At 36.8% G+C, this 16,040-nt stretch overlaps 2 protein-coding genes across 2 annotated transcripts; both read right to left on the minus strand.

Moving 5' to 3' along the window:
* Nucleotides 1-785: 785 nt before the first annotated feature.
* Nucleotides 786-1,499, minus strand: LOC142635608 (uncharacterized). The gene is made up of 2 exons (XM_075809744.1): nt 1,340-1,499; nt 786-1,264 (listed from the first exon to the last, which is right to left on the minus strand). The coding sequence occupies exons 1-2, from the start codon at nt 1,497-1,499 to the stop codon at nt 786-788; spliced, it is 639 nt and encodes a 212-aa protein (XP_075665859.1).
* Nucleotides 1,500-7,863: 6,364 nt separating this feature from the next.
* On the minus strand, nt 7,864-14,345 carry LOC142637041 (protein NAR1). The gene is made up of 11 exons (XM_075811335.1): nt 14,069-14,345; nt 13,858-13,928; nt 11,607-11,760; nt 11,155-11,341; nt 10,749-10,875; nt 10,327-10,501; nt 10,187-10,236; nt 9,936-10,107; nt 9,284-9,410; nt 9,064-9,155; nt 7,864-8,432 (listed from the first exon to the last, which is right to left on the minus strand). Exons 1-11 carry the CDS (start codon nt 14,192-14,194, stop codon nt 8,280-8,282), a joined length of 1,434 nt encoding a protein of 477 aa, XP_075667450.1. The 5' UTR covers nt 14,195-14,345; the 3' UTR covers nt 7,864-8,279.
* Nucleotides 14,346-16,040: the final 1,695 nt, after the last annotated feature.

Genomic DNA, 16,040 nt, shown 5'->3' on the forward strand with positions numbered 1-16,040 from the left:
TTACCTTTGGGATAAGGGTGACGAACGTCTGATTGATGGAAGGAGGTATAACACCCGTAGATAGACAATGCAGCACCGCCCTAGACACATCATCCCCTACCTCCTGCCAATAGTGTTGAAAGAACAATGGTGGTAGCCCATTCGGTCCCGGCGCTTTCAAAGGTTCCATTTGGTTCAAGGCCACTACTACTTCTTCCTTTGTAAAGTCAGCCACTAGTTCCTTATTCATCTCATCACTAATTGAGCAAGGAATTTTTTCAATAATAGCCTCAAACCCGTCCGGGTTGGATGATGTAAAGAGTTGTTGATAGTAGTCTACCAAAATACTAGATATGCCATCCTCATCACTACACATCTCCCCATTTTCATCTTCCAAGCTATCAATCTGATTTCTCCTAAACCTATGAGAGGCACGACTATGGAAGTATCTCGTATTGCTATCCCCCTCTTGCAGCCACAAAGAGCGAGACCGTTGCTTCCACATTTGCTCCTCCCTTACTAGGAGTTTGGAGATTTCCTTTTTCAGCCTTAAGACCCGAGCAATGGTGCCTCTTCTCAATGCATTAACTTCGGCCAGCCTAAGCAGATTCTTCTTCTCCTCTAACTTTCGGGTCACATTCCCAAAGGCCATCTTACTCCACCATTTCAATTTCCTACGACACCTATCTACTTTTCCTTCCAATCTAGCAATGGCATAACCTTGGAAATCATAAGCCCAAGCATCTTCCACCACTTCCCTACATCCCCCATCCTCCATCCACATTTGCTCGAACTGCCATGGTTTGTTAACCTTCCTTGGAACGCCCGCTAAGAAAATCAAGAGAGGCTTGTGATCTGAGGGTGCCGCTCTCTAGGTGAACCACTTTGGATGCCGAAAACATATCCAGCCAGTCTACCGATCCCACTGCTCTATCCAACCTTTCCCACACCGTGTGACCTTCCCCCTGCCCATTACACCATGTAAACTTGTTACCCTTGAACCCAAGATCTTGAAATCCACACTCATCTAATACGTCTCTAAAATCCTCCATTTGCTTACACGGCCTCAACCTCCCTCCGTACTTCTCATGAGCCCCAGTTATCTCGTTATAATCACCAGCACATAGCCAGGGCAGAGAGTATTTTGATTTTAGTCTCCTTAGTGTGGCCCAAGAAATATAGTGATTTCTTGTGTCGGGTTCGCCATAAAAACCGGTGAACCTCCATCCCCCCTCATTTCCTTTGTTTATAATAGCGTCGATATGGTTGGGAGAGTAAGTGTCAACTGAAACATCTACATCTTTCCTTCACAGAACAGTAACCCCCCCACCTCTGCCTTCCCTTGAGAATTCCAACAAACCTTTAAACTTGAGTTTATCCCTAATAAAAGTTAGCCTAGTCTTATCAAGCCATGTTTCGGCTAAGAACACGACTGAGGGACCTTGAGCTCGAATGTCTCCAAGCTCTTGCTCTGTCTGGGGGTTCTCAAGCCCCCGACAGTTCCAGCATAGTATATTCATTGGTGTTGGTGGGGCTGGTTGCCAGCCTCCACCATTGATATAAGTGAAGCTTGGTCTAATGGGAAACCGCTCTCTTCTTACTTGGTAACCCACTACCCTCCTCTTCACAAGTTCTTTTTACCCCCCTCCCCCCCCCCATAGCCGAGAAACTCATATTTTCATTAGTGCTACTCCTAAAAACTTTCTTTCTTCTTTTTTTTTGCATTCCACCGTGGCTATTTTTTTTATCGAGTCTACCCAATATATTAGTAATATCTCCTAGAGCACTTTGAGTGATTGGGATACTTACCAGGTCAGCATCATTCCCATTTGGCTGCCTATTCAGCTCCTTGTCCAAAAGTATTCCAAAGTGCTGCCCATGACGTAGCTGGTTCCCTTCCTCTCTGGTCTGATCCGATCCTAACCCTTTTACGTGTTCATTACTTTACTTTCCCCAGGATTCTACCCAAATCAAGATTCGGATTTGATGACTCTTCCTTGTCAAACTTTCTCAACTCTCTATCAATCTCCTCGATCCGCTCCTCAAAAACTTCCTTGGAAACCTGGCTTTCGCTCACCCTATCCATCACAGTCACTGTCTCGATAATTGGACATGCCTCCTTGACACTGTACTCCTCCTGGATATCCTCACCTGCCTTGGATTGAGAAAGCACCTCTACCGATGACAGTTGTTGATCGAACACCGCCACCGAGGTTGAAGTTGGCCCCTTTTTTTTTTCATATGTTGTCTCTCTTTTTTCCTTGCTTCGTAGAACCCCGGAACTCTGACCACCAAGCTTTTTGCTTTGGCAAATGGAATAGCAAGAATCCAGGCGCCATAGGCTTGCCCTCCTTCTTCAACTTACCTTCGTTGTCTAGCCATATGTCGCAATCTCTATCTCCATGGCTTAAGCACCCACACTAGTAGCACAAATTGGGTAATCTTTCATACTTGAAGGAGGCCCACCCCTATTCCCCCTGGGCAGAAGAAAATCTTCTCCCCCCGCAAAGTGGAAGGTTAATGTTTATAAGAACCTTAACCCTCATAAAGCTCCCTCCGTCCATCTCATTGACATCATCCACTCTGCACACTGAGCCCACTACCTTACACAAATCCTCTGCAACTTTACGATTAAGAAATCTCACCGAGATATCATGCACCTGAACCCAAACTGAGATCTTACTGAACTCTAAGGCCCTAATTGGCACATCTCTGACATACCATTGGAGCACAACGAGATGTTTGTCAAAACTCCATGGCACGTTGCTAAGGATTTTTTCTGGTTCCTCCTTGTTATCAAACACAAACAATAAAATATGGTCCCCTGCTCTTCTCACCTCAAAGCCCTTTGCTGACCTCCACAACGGATTGAAGGTTCTAATGACAGACTCAACACTCAAGGCCCTCTTTGTCAGGAATTTTGCCACCAGGATAAATTCATTTGATAAATTCTTCTCAGGGAGTTTTATGTTTTCTGCTTCTCTATCGTTCAAAGATAACTTCTTCTAGTTCTCGGCCAAATTCTCCATCGCAATAACCCACTACCCCGTACGCTTCCCTGCTACCACAACAGATAGGAAAATAGTCCCCAATGCCTACAAATAACAAATGGTTACTTAAGGAACAATGAACTCCTCACCCAAGGAATGGCTGTTCTACTGTCCGAGAGCAGCTTCTCTGCACAGCAGAGAGAGCAAGCTCAGAAACTGAGAAAAGTAGGTGGACTTGGATAGGAATGATGTAGGTGGCTCTACTTTGGATGGAGGTAGCACGCGTCTTTTCTGGAGGAAAACTTTGGAAAATCCAAGTTCCTCATAAAATTAGACACTTTGCTTGGAGAGCTGCACATGATATTCTACCAACAAAAGCTAATCTATTTCATAAGTATGTTCTTCTGGATTGTACTTGTGAGAAGTGTGGAGTCAATTCTGAATCTTTGCTTCATCTATTCTGGGAGTGTCTTAAGGCTCGTGAAACATAGGCTTTATCCAGTCTTTTTCACTCCTTGTCTTTGTTGTACTTATGGAGTTTCAGGGATTTTCTATTGTATGTGTTAATGGAGGCTAGATGGACAGGATTTAGCAATGGTGGTCTCAATTGTATGGCTCTATGGATAAATAGGAATGAGGTTTGGTGGTTCAAGAAAGAATCGGAAGCAATTGATCCAATGGTGCACACATTATTTGGAGGAATATTGGGTAGCTTTGGTTGTACTGTTGAAGTTTTCTCAGCCTTTGGAGTTAAAGTGGTTACTACCGTTAGCCCCTTCATACAAGACTAATGCGGGTGGGGCGATTTTCTTGAATAAAAAAGAAGCTGAGGTAGTTGTTATTATCCGAGATCATTCGGGAAATTTTATTGATGGCCTGAATAAGAGGCTCCAGGTTCCGATGGAGGCTGTTGAAGTTGAAGCCAAGGCTTTTGAGACTAGTATTGTGTTTGCAGAGGAAGTGGGCTTCTAGGACTTTGTGTTAGAAGGTGACTCTCTGATCATAGTCCAGGCCTTGTGTGAGAATTCTCTAGCTCCTTCGTTGGTGTCTCCTTTGATTTATGGGGTGCTAGCTGCTTCCTACGGGTTCGATAATGTTATATTCTCTCATGTTTGTAGGCAAGACAATAACCCTGCTCACTTTTTAGCTAAACTTGTTTTAGGTATTAATGACTTTTTTGTTTGGATCGAAGAGAGTCTTTATTTTCTAGAACAAGATTTTCTCCTTGATGTATTTACTGCTTTTATTTCTAAATGAAGCCTTTAGTCCTTTTCATCAAAAAAGAAGAAGAAGGTGGGATGTTTTAATTGTCACGTTATAGTTGTTCTAAGTTATAACAAAAAGTATTCATAAAAAAAAAAAGAAAAAAAAAATAGTTATAACAAAAAGTAGGAAAATCCCGTATTCAAATATTTCTCTTACAACTATTGAAGTATCACAAAAGACATGACATTTAAATAAGTTAAAATAGTTCTATACCAAAATATTCCATTACAGTGGACAAATTAAAATGGAGCCTACAGCAATATCAAAACTTTGGTTTGTAGTTTTTTTGTCATATAAATTAAACAATATCGAAAAGGCAAGTCTGTGAAGCCTAGTTTAGGAGAACATATTAGTATTTGCGTTGGTGTTTCATATCCAATAAGTGGTTGACACCAATCCAAACAAGGAAAAAGAAAAAAGAAACCAGCTCAACTTAGTCCACCACAATTTTGTTCCAAAAAAATATTTCAAACCCACTGCTTATTTTCTCTCTTTTTGATATTGTATTTTTTCTGGCTCTAAATTTTGATAGAAGTTTTGACCTAAAAATAAATGATTTCATGATTCTAATAGTCAATCCCCCCCCCCCCCTTTCGTTGATTTCATCCATTTTTATGCGGTTGACTACAGTTAGTTGAGTTTTATTGGAAATATAACCATGAGTTGATGTTATTTTTGGAGCTATGTTTAGGACCATGGAATTTCCTTTAATTCAAGGAAAATACCAAATTTGCATTTCATTGTGAAAAAGTACATAATTTTCTATGGAATGCTTGCTAAATTCTAGTATAATTTCCTTGAAAAATTGGTATTAAATATACCATTTGAGATTCTTCTATTGATCATGCCATTAAAGTTTGAGCATTAGATTGATTAAGGAGTTTAACTAATTTTTATAAATTATGTGTCTGGTTTTTATCTTGGTCCAATTACTTTGTCATATTTGGTCCCTTTATTTTTATCAGGTCAAATACATGGTTTATTTAAAGATCAAGTTAATTTCCTTTAATTAATGATTATGTTAAGTTTTATTCATAACTGTTGATTTAAGGTCTAGTGCACTGCAGTCTAGGTTTTATCCACTACCTAGGTGAATCAAGGTCTGTCTCAAAGGGTGACACGTCACATTCTTATCCACTTCCATTCCTATTCGCATTCACCTAAGGGGACCGATAAATTCATCTTTTTCTAGGTTTGTTCGGTTAGAGGAGTGGAAAAGTGGGAGGATGGAAAATATTTATGTTTTCCCTCTTGTGTGTCTGTTTGGAGGGGTGAAAAAGCAGGAGGGTAGAAAACTCTTTTGTTTGGCTGGAGAGAAAAAGAGAAGAATAAAAAATGTAATTTATATAAATTAACTATTATACTCTTGTTACATAATATGTAAGAAATAGATTTATTTGTACTCATTAAATAATATAAAATTTATCACATCATATATATAAATTTTTATTATTATAATGTAAAAATTATAATAGTGTACATATAAATTTAATTGAGCAAAGAATTTTGTAACCAGTAAAAAGGTGATTAGCAAATTTACACTACATTCAGCCCACAAAAACGTGGTCAGCAAAGAGGAATTCAGCAAACTTTTGTGGGCAAAAGATTTTGTAACCATTCAACGTGGTCAGCATGCTACACACCTTAAAGAGACAATTGAGTCCTTTTATGTTGTAATCAAAAGTTTAGCAACAATTTTTTGTTTTGTTTTTTGAAATCTAATATATAAAGAACGAGGCTATAAGAAGAGGAATACATAATAAAATCTGAGATTATCGCCAAAGACATTAGAGCAAAGACTTCCCAACCTTGGACAGTTGGACCTTCTTTCTATTATTTCAAGCTAGAAGGGAAAGTCAGATGGAATAAAACAATAACCCAATGTTCAAGAACAAACAATCTAGACAAAAACACATGAACACCCAACTCTTAAATCACAGTAACTACTTCATCTCCAATATTTTTAACCATACTGATCAGTTCATTGAGCTTCATGAGAAAACTCATACAAGTACAACAACATAGATATGTAGATGACTTATCCACACACAAAAAAAAAAAAAGAATAACATGCGCTTACTCAAGTTTCATCAGAACCAAGAATGAATGACAAACCATCTCAATCCAACACACCTAGGCTAGACAAAATGCAGATCTGAACCAAGAAGTACAAAACTTTGGAGCAAAATGATATTAATTTCATTCATCCAAGTGGGCTAGGTGAGAGGTCATCAAGTCATGAATGAGGGTAGATGGGAGAGGGCATCTATGTAATAGTGCTGTGAAAGTACTTTTCTCCCCAGATTTCCCCCCGATTTGGGAGGATAAAAAATGTGGGTTTGAGAGAGAAAACTTTCTCTCGGGTTTTATCTCCTCTTTATTTTCATTTTCCAACCAAACAGTGGAAAACAACATTTTCCACCCTATTTTCCTCTCTATTTTCCATTCTCCCTATTTTCACTCCAAACAAACACACCCTAAAGGACTAAAGAAGGATATTCCCCCCTTCCCCTTGGGAGGGCACAACCCCAAAGAATTCTTCCTGTGTCCCATGGCTGGTCCTCAGCTTCTACCTAAAACCCCAACAGCCAACATTGCAAAATCCCAAGCAAAAGTCCCCATTTTTCCTTCACCTACCCGAAGCTCCAAAACCCCATTTTCAGCCCTTTCCTTCATCACAAAATACACCACAAAAGAGCAGCTAAATATAAACAAGAAAACCACTTTCCTGACTCAAAAACCACATAAAAATCTCTCATTTCTTCCATATACACCAATATACAGACGGCCCTCCTATAAATCCAATGTTACCAATGGGTATCCCTAAACATTTCTAAAAGTCAAGGAGATTCCACCAAACGGTTCAAAGGTAAATTGAAATCCCTCACCGCTATCTGCCCCCAAGGCAGAAAGTTATATAGTCATCCCTCCACGTGGAAAGACCAATAAAGAGGCCCCTTCAGGAGCTGAATCCTAATCCATCACTACAAGCATTTAGTTGCTTTTGTTTAGATGGAAGGAGATGGGAAGAAAGAAGAGGAGAGGAGAGAAAAAGGTGAACAAAAGCACCCCAAATATAAGCCTTCGGCTGGTCAATAATCGGCAAGAATTGAGGGTAGAGATCTATTGGCATCCTAATATAATTCCACAAGGCCAGTCGATTAGCAGTAATTGACGCTTCGCGTCTCATATGAATTTATAGCAGGCATTTGCAGTACAATCCTGCAAAGGTTTCTATTGCCAAAATATTTAGAGTGAACCCAGATGTATTCAAGCTTGTTGCACTATTAAAAGTCTGCTTTTTGTATATTGCATTTTTGTCAATGGCTTTCACAATTGCCAGTCTGAGATATGTGCACATCCCTTCATTGTGGTTTACAACTTTATGTCAGTTCTTGTCAGCTTTATAAAATTTCTCCTCTTTATCTTTTTTTTTATTTTATTTTTTTATTTTTTTTATTTTTTATAATGGAACTCACATTATTTTAACGTACTTGTTAACATTTGCCATAAAAAAAAAACGGCTAAAACCATGACAGCTATCATTACAAGAAAAAAAATGCACTCTCATCTCAATTGCAACCAAATATATATATATATATATATATGAACCATATAAGGACAGCAATTTTGTTTCAGAAGCAGGCCATTATCATTCTGGCCTGTTAATTGTCTTATTCAGATACAAGAGGATAATACATGAATGAAGACAATTTTATTTGGAGCCTTTAACGTTTAAAAGGAGGTAAGAAAAAAAAGGAAAATACAATAGAAAAAAATAAAAGATAAGAGATGGTGAATTACATAGCCACATAAGTAAACTTTCTCTAGCTAGCAGTCAAGTACGAAGTATATACATGAGTAAAATTTTGAAAAAGAACAAAAAATTCCGTGTACTCTATCAAAACTGGACTCCTCCATGGATGCAATCCCCAGAACAAGAAGTGATGGCCACACAAATCTGACGGGTTGAGCCAGTGGAGAGACAAATTTGGCAACTTTCAACGTAATTCAGGAAATCAGAGGTTAGGACAGCAAAACTTTTTACCAATTGTGCAACTGAGAAGTAATGCTTTTTACCACAGGGTGGTATGTTGTGTGCATGAATCTCTTAGCTTTCTCCGAGCCTGGTTGCTCTAGCCACTCATCATATAAGCTTTTTACAAGGGGATTCTTGAAAGGGTCAGCTGCCAGAACCTGTATGGTAATAAAAGCATAAACAATTAGAACCATAGAAGCATGACCATGCGCAAGCCAAAGAAAATCTCAAGGCAAAGTAAATAAATAAATGAATGTGTATGTGAATAATACATGCTAGCCAATTCAAATCATCCCCTAAAGCTCTATGTAGAGTTTTCAATAAGTTCATTTTAATCGCCATACCATTTGAAGCATCATTGATTGCTCATATGTCTATGTACTTAAAACGGATTTAAGTTGGAGATTTTTGAGGGGCAGTTAATCCATTATGAAGGATATCCGTACTTTAAGATACGTCCTTGGATTAGAGTTGAAATTCCAATTGTGCAGATCAAGCATCAATTAGGGTTTTTTTTTTTTTTTTGAGGAAGAAGCATCAATAAGGTTCATTCCAGGGAGACATTTATATAACATTGAAACCTAAGTTACCATGGGTAAGCAAAGTTGATGATTCAATAATGTATGATTACTGGATGCGTAAGGACTAGACCCCCACCAATAGTAGATTAATTCATCATATAACTGACAAAGACATGCTTCAACATGAAAGTCCAATTTTGCAAGAAGTAGAATCTAACAGCACAGAAAGTCATCTGATAAACTTCCAGAATTCCAAATACACACTCACATTTTCCATATAAGCAGCTTCTAATAACTGAATCAACTCCTTTGCAGACTGCCCAGGCTTTGGCTTGATTTGACCTCCACCGTTCAAGCAACCTGTTTGATCATATCCAAATTTCAAATTTCTTATTAAAAAAAATTCAGGCCAAATATATTATGCACATGATCCATTCACAAATAAAATTTGTTTTAAACGAAATAAAATAAGGAAAAATGAAAAATACCTGCAGGACATGCCATGATCTCCAGGAAATGGTAATCACATTTTCCAATTTTAATTTTCCTGACAACATTTTGCAGGTTCCGGAAACCATAACACAATGCAAATTTCAGAACAGTTTTCCCCTCCACCTACATTAAAAGATGGCATGTTATCTTACACATAACAATGAGCAGCAAAATGCAGATGCTTAATAATATGTCCCATGAAAAAATTTCAAAATTTTGTAGTGTGAAAAACCCAAAAGAGCACATAAAGATGTGAAACAATTAGAAAGGGTCAAGCATAAAAAAGTGGTACCCAGGGCTCAAAGCTCTCACTTTTGTGAGGTTTGAGAGAGATCACGGTAGGTAGCCTTACCCCCAATTTTTATAAATAGTCAAACATGAGAATTAAAAAACAAAATGGAGCTAATTATCAGATTGGTCCCTAAGAAAAACACATATGACATTCTGAAGAGAGGAAGTCGGGACTGTTCAGAAATCAAAGTCCAATGAGGCTCATTTCAGTGGAAAGGTCTAGCTAGATGGAACATCAAATTCTCATGCCGATATCCCATAAAAAATGTATGGTTTCTGTTAAGCAAAGCTTCTTACAAGAACATTCTCCATATGACTACAAGCTATATGAAGAAAATTTGATAGGCCTGAACTTACTTCAAGAGACACTTCTTGGAAATCTGAATTTCTAATCATTCTGAAGTCAAGAGGACCTTCAATTTCTCTTCCAAAAAGTAATCTAGCAGCATATCGAAAAATTGTTTCAGCATAACCTCCAGAACTTCCATGGACCCCAAAAAGATGCCCTTCTTCATTAACGTTTGTCAGCCTGCAGGAAGATCACAAGAAACTAATGTAAATGACTCTATGATGCAAGCGCAAACTTAAAAGGACAGTGTGATTCTTACATTCTATCTGGTGGGGACTCTTCCATGGATATAAAATCCACTGATTTTAACTACAAAAATTGGCCACAAAAAATTAATATATATAGATAGCTGTTGTTAGAGAATGCACTATAATAATGGAGGTGCACATTAAATCTCACCTGTATCAATTCTAAAACTTCCCCTGTGGTTAACACAGAGTCTACCTCTGGAATGCTAAGACCATTTTCATGACTTTCACTTTGGGATTCCGCTTGAAACACGAAGTCCTCCCTGGCAGCCTCTAGCTTTTTATCATAACAGGGCATTACAGTCACATGGTAAACCTCGTCTGGCCTAATAAGTTCATTGTAAAACCATCAAATCATAATCAAGAACTATCCAACTGCAGATTTTACAAGTCCAAATTCTAAATGCTGAAATTTCTTGACCAGCATAAATTAATCCTAGTTGTAAAAGCCTCAGAGTATAATACAACTTAGGTTATAAGAATTTTCTTATAAACCTATGACTCCAAGAGAAGATAAGCTTCACATCACAGATATAAAAATGAGATGATTTGATATTAGGCTGGATAGATTACCTAAGACCCATTTCTCGACATACATGATGCTTAACGATCGATCCAATTGTCTGCTGGGGGCTCTTCACTGAAGATATATAAGGCAGAATATAGGACCCAAGTTGTTTTTCAGCATAACATATCCACCCTGCAAGTAAAGGAAAATTTTAACAAAATACAATGTTACAACACTCAGACATGCTCTACAGCACTATCTCTAATCAAAAGGAAATTCAAAACCATAGATTCCATGCTGACTCCAAAATCAATGCAACCACATATCCACCAAACTGTACAACAAATCTTGACAGGAGTTTCTTTTTTGCGTTGTGGGTTCTCTTTTAGGAGAGAAAAGAGGGGTTGGGGTGGGAGGCGGGAAGGAAGGGTCCAATAGCATCACAGAATCATTGTAGGCTGACACGTATACCTGGACATGCTGATGAAATCATGGGCAGTGACAAATTACATCTTTCATCATCAGTTGATTGGCTTTGTTTGTACCTACTGATGAACTCGTTACAAGTTTCAACAAGGGTTAAGTCTCTACTGCAACTTGTATCGAAGACTGCCTTTACTCCCAAGGATTTATAAAATGTTGTAAGTTTCTTGAAAACCTGAAATTGGAAAAGAACTCACTGTTAAAAGTGAATGTTTGTAAACCATACCAATTATCGAAAAGTACTATGAGAGATTCAAGGCTTTTCCTATAACTGCAAACTAATGAAAACTTGAGGCATAGACCATAGTTAGACTAATCTTCAACACAACAAAGAAAAATGGCAGTTATAATTAAACTCATCTTCAACCATAGGACGGAAGAATCAAGAATATAAGTAAATGAAAGCAGTAAATCAGAAAAAAAAACAGTGTCAGTTTCACCTGTAGTGGAGAGATGCCAAAATGAACTGCAAGGGAAGCTCTAGACTGGGGTGAGAGTGAAACAATGACAGTCTTCCCATTATTAACATTAGCAAGAAACTCATCCAAACTTTGCTTCTCCAGCATAACTGTCTCAGCTGAAGTTACGCATCCACTGCATGGTCAATTGAAATCATAAATTTTAAGAGCTTTATATGGGAAGAAAATCAAGAAAAATTGTCCAAAGCAACCAGAGAGACAATATGTTCCAATTGAAGGTCACCAATACAAGGACAAAATATTGGCATCTAAAACATCTTATCCTGAATCTCTAAGCAAATGCCTCTGAGGCAATTACTCTAACAACAATTTTGGCAAGTAGCCTCCTAACAACTTGAAGGATTGGCACTACAGTAGAACCTATACATATTCATGAAGTCTACAATTTCACCTAATCCATTTGCATTAATTTCTGAGCATTTATAAGATGGTTGGCCACATGATCCATTGTGGTGTTGCATGTTTTGTGGAGTGGTTTTTAGAGCTTTTTGGGATTCAATGGGTGATATAAAAGAGGGTAGCTGATCTATTGTTTAGGTGCATGAATTGGTTTGGGAAGCCATCATTGAGTATTTGGAACCTTGATCCGCTTTGTTTGATGTATATATTGTGGAGGGAAAAAATACAGCAGTACTTTAGAATATACTGAAAGATCAATGGCTCAGTTGGAATCCCTATTGATTCAAACTCTGTTTGATTAGACACATGCTTGGGGTCTTACACATGGCAATGCCATCTAAAATTTTAATGAATCTCTAACCCTTTTTTTTTTCCTCTAGTTATAAGTAATGAAGTTTTATTAATATCAAAAAAAGATTCATCCAAGTATATACGGAATTTACAGCTGGGGACTAAAGAATCAAACACATAAATTACATTAATCTATCAAATCAAAGAAACAGAAAATAAAGGCTGACAATGCAAAGTTGATATCCATTCCAACAAAATTTGAAAGAAAAATAATTTGAAATCAGGCATAGCTCTCTTTGTATCCTTGAAACTCCGATTGTTCCTCTCTTGTGTATAATTCCTTGTAACTCTTTTAAATTACTTTAGTACACCATTGTGAACATGAAGTAATCTACTTTCTCAAAAAAAATATCATTACTTATAAAAAAAAGGCCCAAGAAAATTAATCCACTATATTAATTCTTACAACAAAACCCCAATCATGGTGATAGTATATACAACATAGATGACGTTAAAAAGTACACCTGCCTTCGCTTTCCAGAATACAAGTGTAATTGCAACAGAAAGTTTCAATCAATACAGTTTGCTTCAGCAGTTCTAAAACCACACTTTTTTTTAAAGAACAGAGTTTTAAAACCCCATTTTAGCTTTTGCAAAAAAGAACAGCCAAGAAACAGCAAGGCCACCAAATTCCCAAAACGCAACAGTAAAAATAACAGGTCCATGAAACCCAGTTGGGTGTGAGTCACGAGTACCCAAAAACAAGTGAAACCACAAAAGTTCACTAGCCTAAGAAACTATGATTGAATTAATTCAATTAAAAACATAACCCAAAAAACAAAGTATAAGCAACTAAATTATTGCAAGCCATATGCCATCAGGGTCTATGTCTAAATTTCTAATTAACATCATATATATTCAAATACAAGAGAAGTGTTACGTCTAAAACATTTTCACACCAAATCCAAAGTGGTAAGTTTTTATTCACTTATTCGTTTTAATTTGAACCCGCCACTAAAATTACTTTAATACCATTTATTGTGATAGTGTTGTGGGCATAGCATTTCTCTGAATATAATACACCTTTAACAATAAAGCTACAAGCAATTCACTCATTATCATTTATAATGGGTGTGTTTGTATAAGGGTGGTTTAGGTTTAAAATGAGCGTTTGTAAGGGGAAAAAAAAAACTATGAGAAGTTGCAGTTGAGGAGTTTTGGGGCTGTTTGGTATCTGCTTTTAAACAACAATTTTCAGTGTTTAAATAACAATAACACTTCTAACACATATTTCTATAACAATCGAACATGTATTTCCACAACATTGAAAGAAAAACTGAACAATAATACTTAAAAACGCACCTTTAAGCTCTCAAAAAAGACCCAATAAATGTTACAGCAAACAACTAATATTAGTTAATGTTTTTCATACAAAGCTTAATAAGAACTTCAATAAAAATTTCAGAACAAAGAAAAACAATTAAACAAAAATAAAATGGCATAACGATAAAAGTGAAAATACCTGCATGCTAAGCAGTCCTTGAGTGAAATTTTAACCGGTTCACTTTGCAATTGCTTGTTAGAAATCGAAACCTTAAACCGACAATTTCAAAAATACAATCAGACCAATGAACTAATAATAATAATAAATTATGAATTCAATTCAAAACCCTTCAATACGAATACTTTTGCTTATCAAAACCCTAATTCTGAATCAATTAAAAAAAAAAAACCTCAGGTTTATCGGGCTTGGTTGGATTGGCTTTGAGGCCCTTGAGAGAGACTATGCAAGCCTGCGACGGCGCAATGAAATCGCTCAGATCTCCAATCCGAAGCGTCGCCGAGAACTTCTCCGACATCTCCTTCACCTTCTTCCCTAAAATTCGCGAACTCAATCCGTTCTTGTTTTGTCTGTCTTTTAGGGTTCCGGAAATTACGGAATTTCGTTAGAGAGAAAGGAGTGGAAAGTGGAAACTGTAAAGAGGGAAAAGCAAAAGAAATGGTTGGTTCAGAGGCGGTGAATTTACGACAAGCGAGAAAAGGGAAAGTGATTATCGTATGTGGAACTATAAGTCTATAACCTCTGAGATATTTTTTGCCGAACTAATGAGGTGCGATGTTTATGTTGAAAAAACGAGGTCAAAAAAGGTTTGTTTGTTTGGTCGTGTGGTCCGCCGTGTAGAGTATACTATTTGTCACCCCCAAAGGCACGTGTTGGCCACGGTCCACTGCTACTCACGCTACTTTGGTGATGGGATTGGGTAACGGGTAGGAACCGGGGGATGCAAAAATTGTCCAACCCGCCAAGCCTGAAAAGACTATTGTTTTGCGGGTTTTTTTTATTTTTTTTTATAAGATGATGATGAACCTAGACAAGATGATGGTAGGGTACGAGGGGTTAGGTTTTACTTATGAAAAATGTTAAGAGTTACTAATTATTTTATAAATTATAATGTTAATAATGAACTCAAATAGGGCTGGTAATAATTGGTCCTAGCAATAGTTTTTAAAAATGTTATAAAATAATTAGTGAGTGTAATATTACTGTTTGCCTATTGTGTGTGCTATATATATATTATTTAATCCGAATACTTAGCTTTTCTCTTTTCTAGGACATTTGAATGTTAGAGATAATTAACCAACCACCACCACCATAACAACCAACCCATTACATAATTACACAATCAACTCAAAATTAATGAAAATCATCACAAACCCAACCTAAAATCAACTCAAAATAAAACACAACAGAAAACCCATTTAGCAAAATACAAATTAACTCAAAACCCAAGCTTGCTGCCGCCATGAGAGAGAGTGTGTGAGTGTATTGAGCCATGGAAGCTTGGTAGAGAGATTTTTTTTTCAAATTTGAAGAGAGCACCGATTTGATAGAGAAAGAGAGGGGGAGAAAGAGAAAGATTTTTTTTTTTTTTTTAGAAATGAAAAAAAAGAAGAAGAAAGAAAGAACAGCAAAAGAAGAAGAAGAAGAAGAAGAAGAAGATGCTGAAGAAGAAAAACGTAGAAGAAGAAAGAAGGAGAAGAAGAAAGAAGCAAGTATAAAGAAGAAGGAGAAAAAGAAAGAGAGTGTTTCAAAGAAGTGGGTTAAGGTGGTGGGGTTGTGTATGGATAAGGAAAATAATAAAAAATGTGTGAAAAAGTATTATTTTAATAAAAGAAGGTGTATTATAGATAATCTAATGGGGTGTTTTTGCAAATTGATCATGTAAAATAGAAAAAGTATGTTTTTATTGTAAAATAGAAGGAAACTTTTGCACATATTGATGCTAATGCTCTAAAGATGATAAAATACCTTAACTTCCCTTATTTTCATCATCATATGGTGCATCACCTTATCTCAAAATGAGCTTTTTATTTTTAAAATATGCATATATGAATTTGCGTGTAAATATAAATGACACGCAATTAGTATGTAATTGAAAGGACGCTTTGACATAAAGTATAAGTGAATTTAAAATCTTAAAACACTTGACAAAAATAATAGGGTAATTTTCTATCTTTTAATTCAAAAAAATTGAGTAATTAGAACATTTGGCACAAAATTGGAGTTTAATTAGAATCTAATTTAAATTCTAGATTGAGTTTTTCCCCTTTAATATATTATGTATGATTTGGATAGAATGGTGCATATTAGTCAAGCTATTGTTCAAAGTGATGCACATCTCGGTATAGATGCTATACTGGATC

Source organism: Castanea sativa, chromosome 5 (assembly GCF_040712315.1).
Source record: "Castanea sativa cultivar Marrone di Chiusa Pesio chromosome 5, ASM4071231v1".
NCBI classification, from domain to species: domain Eukaryota; kingdom Viridiplantae; phylum Streptophyta; class Magnoliopsida; order Fagales; family Fagaceae; genus Castanea; species Castanea sativa.